This window comes from Charadrius vociferus, unplaced genomic scaffold, assembly GCF_000708025.1.
Source record: "Charadrius vociferus isolate BGI_N301 unplaced genomic scaffold, ASM70802v2 scaffold59, whole genome shotgun sequence".
NCBI lineage: Eukaryota > Metazoa > Chordata > Aves > Charadriiformes > Charadriidae > Charadrius > Charadrius vociferus.
This window is the reverse complement of record NW_009661371.1, coordinates 1529891-1536848: the sequence shown is the minus strand read 5'-3', so window position 1 is coordinate 1536848 and position 6958 is coordinate 1529891. Positions and strand designations below refer to the sequence as shown.

General features: G+C 37.9%; 1 protein-coding gene across 1 annotated transcript in view; it reads left to right on the top strand.

Moving 5' to 3' along the window:
* Positions 1-6777: 6777 nt before the first annotated feature.
* FBXW7 (F-box and WD repeat domain containing 7, E3 ubiquitin protein ligase) overlaps positions 6778-6958 on the top strand; it is a 106371-nt gene continuing 106190 nt past the window's right edge. The window contains 2 exon segments of the mRNA XM_009893682.1: positions 6778-6955; position 6958. The exon segment at position 6958 is cut by the window's right edge and continues 283 nt beyond it. Coding sequence (XP_009891984.1) covers positions 6778-6955; position 6958 — 179 coding nt within the window.

Sequence of the window (6958 nt, the reverse complement as noted above, 5' to 3'; positions counted from 1 at the left end):
CAAGAGTTTGGACATCTGCAGATGGAAGTCTATGTATAAATGCAGCTGAAGTTCAGAAGCAATCTTAAGTGCTGGACGCTTGTTTTCTTAGTGATACAAAATATCTTAATCTGTATACAGTAATTAGACATGATCATACATATTTTTGTCATAATCTAAAGAATAAGCATGTTGACTGTTGTAGCTCAAGATGTTTCTTCTAAACTTTTGCTCCTGAGAGGTCTATTCATCTCTCTTCTACCTCTGCTATTTCCTTATGCCACTCATCTTAAGTACTGCTAAATATATGTTAATTCTTGTAGCAATTACTGATTTCCTAAACTACATTGTGTCTTCATTCTTTTGAGGTTTTGTGTGCTATTTCATATTTTATCCTATATTAAATACTTTACCTGTGTCCACCAAAAGAGGTAGGATTACGAGATAGGTTCTCCATACTCCCTTGTCTTTCCATCCCAGAGTTACAACGACGTTTTCTTTTTAATGGCTTCTGTGCGTTTGTCCCCATAACTGGTAGGAAGGGGACGATGCTCTGTCATGCTCTTACTACCCACATATTGTCAGCTATTGTCTCTCATCTAAATCCCTTCACTTTCTGTGGGGAATGGATCAGAATGGAGCAAAGCGTCTGGGACTGTAAAGTAGCACTGTGGGCCGAAAGGGATTGGGAGACTGATTGGGATTAGAGAGGGAGCTGTGTTAAGAGGCAGTCCAGGGAGAAAAAATTAAGTTGGGATGATGAAATAGGGAGAGAAGGGATAAGGTCTGTTGAAATAGGATTGTGGGTTAATAGAAGCAGGGGAACAGAGGGGAGACGCATCTTACAGTAAACCATATGTGGTGGGAAAACTGGAATTGTCTTAGTTCAGAAATGTTTAGGAGAGGAGGTCAGGGCACAAGGACTTGATGAAAAACCTCAGAAGGTAGATACAAAATTGGGGCCAGATTACAGTAGGGAGGGGTATAATTAAAGCTGGCCACATGAGATTAGAGGCAGCTGGGCTTAATTAAATTTGCACAGGAAACTTTGATTGTGGTATTTTTTTTTTAAATTGATGAATATTAAATGTAGTTTTTGTGTGCTGTCAGATTTGTGTTTGACGTAAGTAATTATAGGAGCACTTTTATTTAGTGTTGGTTACTTTGACCACTTTTTACTGACTAAACAACATAGTTGTTAAAGATTCTAGAGAGAGTGACAAAGGGAGCAGGATAGCAGCAGGTGTGCTGCTCCACAAAGTGTTGGCAGAGCTTTGCTGGGCAGGGTGATAGTAGAGCAGGGGCAGAGAATCTTTTTAGCTGCTAATTTGTTCTGGAGCTTGGAGCTGACCAAGAGATCTGAGGTGTGTATACATTTGGAAGTAGTAGTTTATCGTTCTTAGAAAAAGCACACATGCTTGTAGAATTGAGATGCATTGTTAATTATGTATTTTATTTTGATGAAAAGTTACTGAAAGTTTTTAAAGCTGTATGTTAATCTCACTCTAAGCAACATTTTGTGCTGATGAAATACAGGATTGTTTATTTTCCTCTTCTGTACAATGTATTCAACTCATAATTTTATGACTTGAGGAGTCCATTACTATGATTAAGTTTGCCATCCTGTGTAATGAAGCAAAATTATTCTCCTGTAACTTTTGTTTAATGCTCATAACTTTAGTTCAGGTATCTTGTCTTCGTTAAATCCTTGCTTGAGGACAATTTTCCACTACCATAACCTATAAAGGAAGGTGGTGGATTCTTCATTTGACTCTTTATAGTTTAAGTTTCCAGTAATTGCATGTTGATTGTTTTGGTTTGTTACTGCTTTTGTTTAGAATATAAATTGTGTAGCCAGTAGTAAGATCAACATGTTAAACATTTCCTTTAATACAGCATGTACATTGTTTGCTTATAGTGTTTTGCATTGTTAGTTATCACAGCCATACACTCAAAACTTTTTTTTTTTTTTTTTTTTTTTTTGTAGAACGTGGTCCATGATGTTATCAGTTTTAATTATGTTATTTATTTCTACCTGCTTGATGCTGCGTTTCATTCACTTTGTATGCATGGTTTTCAAAAGGGCTTAAGGGGTCTTAGGTGGCTGGCAGCGCTGGTGCATGCCCCTGTGTGTTAGTCTGGATTTGGATCAAGAGCACACTTTTAAAGTGCAACTCCTGATTGTCCACACCTGCTCCCCAATGAGTTAAAGCACAGCTGTCCCAGAACACCTTCTGGGTGAAACTAAACCAGAAGTGAGGGTCAGTTTAGACCCTGGGGGTGGGAGCTGGCTTGGAAATAACAACCCTTTCCCCTCCACGGAGCCCACGTCCTCTGGGTGCTGAGCCTCAGCTTTGCACGGCTGCCGCTGCTGCTCTGCGCTGCTTTGCTAATGGATACCTAGCTTTGAGTTACCAACATGCCGATGTCAATCTCGGGCAGAGTGTGCTTGTAAGGATTCTATTTTTCTTTTTGTTTCAGAAAGTAGATTGGGATGTTGAAATGTAGTCCTAGGAAATCCTTAGCTTGGGTGGGATGGTGTGGTTTTTTTTTGTTTTTTTTTTACCTTCCATTTTCCTCAATTATTATTCAATATTACTCATTTTAATATATCTCAGCTTTTTACTGGGTTATTTAAAGTAATGTCAGGCAGGATTTAATCAAATATCTACAGAAGTTTTTCTGTTAGTCCAATTGTCTTTGTCCACCAAATCTGTAATGTCAAAAAGATTTGTTCAAGTAGCATCCACTGCCCATCAACTATGTTGTGACTGTAACTATTCTGTCTTTTCACTAATTGCTGTCCTGATCAGTATTGGCATGACTTAGGTTAGTATCCAGGTCAGTCTAACTCTCTAATTTCAAAGTTAATTCTTTAAAACCTTTTCAAGTTCTGCTATACTTTGTTAAAAAAACAACCCCCCACCCTCTACCGCTCACCCCCACCTCTCTGTACCCACCTCATTTCCCTTTTTTCTTTAAAGTTTCAAGTGATAAAAAAGGAATAATAAAAACCAGCAGTACTGATGGAGATTTCCCAACATATTTTTTCCCCCCTAGTTAAACATTTTTAACCTACAAAAATGTATAGCAACTTCTGTACCTACTAGAGGGACAGAGGTATTTCAGCTGCAAAGCAAGAAGTGTAGTGGTCATTCTTCTCTCTCAGTACAGGATGCAACCTGTTGTGGTAGATAAACCCAATGAGTTTTCTCTGTAGTTTCCCAGTGTTGCTTGGCATTTCTTACAGGTGGTTTTGAGAAACCTTTGTTCTGGGTTATTTTTATAGTCTTTCTTCTGTGCAAATTTATTGGACAAAGCTGAAGATTTCTGCTTAAGCAGCATTTAATCTTCAATATAGATGGGGGATGCATTCCTCAGCTCTGAATTTACAGCGGGATCAGTCCGGGGACTTCCATTTTCCTTAGGGAATCCTTGTATTTTGCTTTTCCATACAACCAGCTGCAAGTGTTATGAAACTTACCTGGGAGTTGCCAAGTTTGACTAGTTGACCAAGTTTAATGAGTTTTGCATGTTTATGAGAAGTGTTGCCACTGCACTGCAATGTGTCGGTGTCTGTCTAAAACCAGCCTCTTGGTGGTCGGAGGTGGGTAGGAAAGCAACAGCTTTCCTCTCTGGACCTGCTGGGGTTTAGCTGATCTGAGTAATTTTGGGCTCTGAGAGTATAAATGAAGGAGGCACTGTACTACCTGAAAACGGAGCATTTTAGTTCTCTGGTGGTTGATTTGTAAATACACCTCTTCCTGCAAAATAATAATCCTGTCTTATCTACCATATATATGGAAACGATCATATCTTGTGTATTAGCTGACAGTAGTTAATTCTGAAAGCACTTACATGACAGAAGGCAGCTTTAATGTTTCAAATCTCTTAGATAATGTACATCCATCTGTTCTTTAGCAAATGCATCACTTCTTTGCATATTGATGATTTCTGATGTAGCCCTGCTTGTAATTAAATTTTGATAATGCATTTTACAGGCTTCTGGAAAAACCAAGTTGAGTTTATTGGTGCAAATGCAGAGTAAAACTAAAATCATTTTATGACTGAAGCTAATATTGTGAATTGATGGTCACTGCAAAAATACAGGAATAATTAAAAATATATAATAGTACTAGTGTATGTTCATTTTTTTTAATGGACTGGAATTTTATTTGGGTATATTAACAGTAACAATAGTATTATTTTTGTCACTTAAGCATTGAGCAGAATAATGCATTTTATTACTTACGTATTTCAGTGCTGACCTTTCATGTTGGTTGCTTATAGATACCAGTTGAAAGTATGTATTAAAATATGGGTACAAATGCAGCATTTGCAGTTTTCTCAAGAAAGTCCTAAACCAATAATTGATGCATGTATTTGAAAAAATGTTGTTGATGCTGAAAAAGTGTGATTAAAACTTTTAAGCTTCATTCATGGCTATTTAGAGAATCATTTGTGGTGGAAGCCGAAATTTCTAGAATCTGAAGATGTAAATCTCTTGTCTTTTTGATTACTGATATTTACATGATTTAATGCTTCAAAAAATCTAAATCTTTTCTCTTTTCATGAGAAAATAAGATGTAGTGTTCTCATGTTCATAATGCCCAAACTGTGTAGCAAGCCTGATGAATAGGTTGTACCAACCTCAGATTGTATATGCAACCAAATTTGACATTTGATGAAATGGAGTTACTAAACATCACTCCAATATGCTAAGGTTTCTGGGCTTTGGGGGAAAATTTTAAGTGATAACATTTCTCTTAGGTGCCACAAAGACTGCACTCTTTCTCAAGTGCTACTTACTATATATAGAAAATTAAATGCATTCGCTTTTGATGCCCCTTGCACTCAAGGTTGGAGTCGTTAGCTTCTGGTTTGGGTCATGTGCGCCCCCGTGCCCTAATGCATTTTTCCCACTGGTAAAAGCGGGAATCAGCACAGTCTCTGCTTGCTTCCATCATGTCCTTGCCTTCACGTGTGCAGCTTAATTGTCTTTTAGTATTAGCTTCTCATTCACTGATAGGAGCTAATCACTAGGAGACACTTTCTTTGGAATATGTATTTCAGCTTTTGAGCTCATAAGGTTTTATTTGGAGGCAATTGTCATCTGGGTAGATATGTGGAAACTTGAGAACACATCTTTGGGATGTAAGTAATGATTCCCTGAGGAAGAGGGGACAAGTGTGCAGAATCCTATCTACGAATATTTCTCAATTCAAGACTTGAAAAATATCTGTAAACGTGTTTCTGTGGCTTTTATGGTACAGCACAATGAAAATTGCCTTAGAGCTATGGTTTCCAGTACTTTCTTCCTTCCTCACTGTTAAGTTCAGTGTTTTTACAAATGTCGTGGAGCAAAGTTGGAGTTTCTGTTCTACACCTCCATCATCCATGGTGCTAGGGTTTTTTTTATGATTTTTTTTTAAACTGTAAGAGATAGAGGACTTTCTTAAAAAAAAAAAAAAAAAAAAAAGGTGTGGAGGATGAAATTGGGAGAGGTTAGGAGAGTATCTTCCTGTACTGAAGTACTCGTGGAAACTTATATTCTTCACTGCTCCTACTCCTACTCAGCAGTCGTACTCCCTTCCAGTAAAGTATTGTTGTGCTTTCTGAATCTCCCCCAGTGTAGTCTGCTGAGTGTGCAGTGTGGTCTGTGGACAACTGAGAGCAGTGGTTCTATACATGATGAAAAAGCTAGTTGTTTTCTCTTTGCACACATTTTCATGTGCAACCTGTGAATTGACTACTTGTTGAGTTCATGTCTGACTTCACCTACTCAACACATCCCTGGAGTCTAGGGGAACTGGAGTCACAGCGTGCAAGCCTGAAAGGTTGTATAGCTGGATATCGAATACCAAATTTATGATCTAGCTAGAGTGTGTTATATCCCTCTGTTGTTATATTGCTTGCACACACGTGTAGCCAAATGCAATTTGGAAATTGCGTTATTATTTTTCAATTTCTATTAATATGCACCTAAATTTAGCAATTTTTTAACTTACCAGAATCTCATTTAACAATTCTTGTAGCTTATTAGCGTTTGGAAAACTTTTACTGCTAACAGTGATTTTTGCCAGGTGAGGTATGTGCTGTTTCTGTGTTGCACAGGCTGTCTAGTGATGTCTACTTTTGACCACTGGGTGTCTCTGTGGTCAGTTGAAGACTTGGAAATGATAAGACTATATTCTTAAGGGGGTGTTCTCTTTTTCATTTATCTAAAAGAAAATCATAGTAACAAGAATTGAAACATTCAGTTATACCTGAAAATATACCTACTTCTAAGGCCTAAGACCAAAAGCGGTTCATCGTTTGTAATATATAAAGTCTGTAGTCAAATGAGAGGGAAAATATAACGCTGTTTGAAAATGATCTTTGCCCAATTTTTAGCAAGTAATATCACATTCTTGGATCTTCTGTTACCATGAATGTTAATAGTTCTTGTGGATTCTCTAGGAGGGCAAGTGGTTCTTCTGAATTTTGCAGAACGTGGTGCTTACAGAGATCGTGATCAGACTGTTCGGTAGAAGAAATAACTGTCTTGCTACAAAGTTATCTGCAGTCTGTCTGGGTTGTTCCAATTGTGTTTCAAGTAGAAATTGTTCCTTGTTTCTTGGAATTTGAAGTTGTCAGGAGTAATACCATGAAATAAGTTTTTAATGCTTTATATAATAAAAAGAATGTAACTTCTGTAATTTCCTACTTTTTCTTTTTTTGTCTCCTTAGAATGTGAAAGCATTTGCATCTTCAGATAGCCTAGCCAAGGTCCAAGAAGTAGCAAGCTGGCTTTTGGAAATGAATCAGGAACTGCTCTCTGTGGGCAGCAAAAGGCGACGAACTGGTGGATCTCTTCGAGGTAATGCTTCCTCAAGCCAAGTAGATGAGGAGCAGATGAATCGGGTTGTAGAAGAGGAGGAGCAGCAGCAAAGACGACAACAAGAGGAGCAGCACATTGGGAGGAATGGGGAAATAGGAG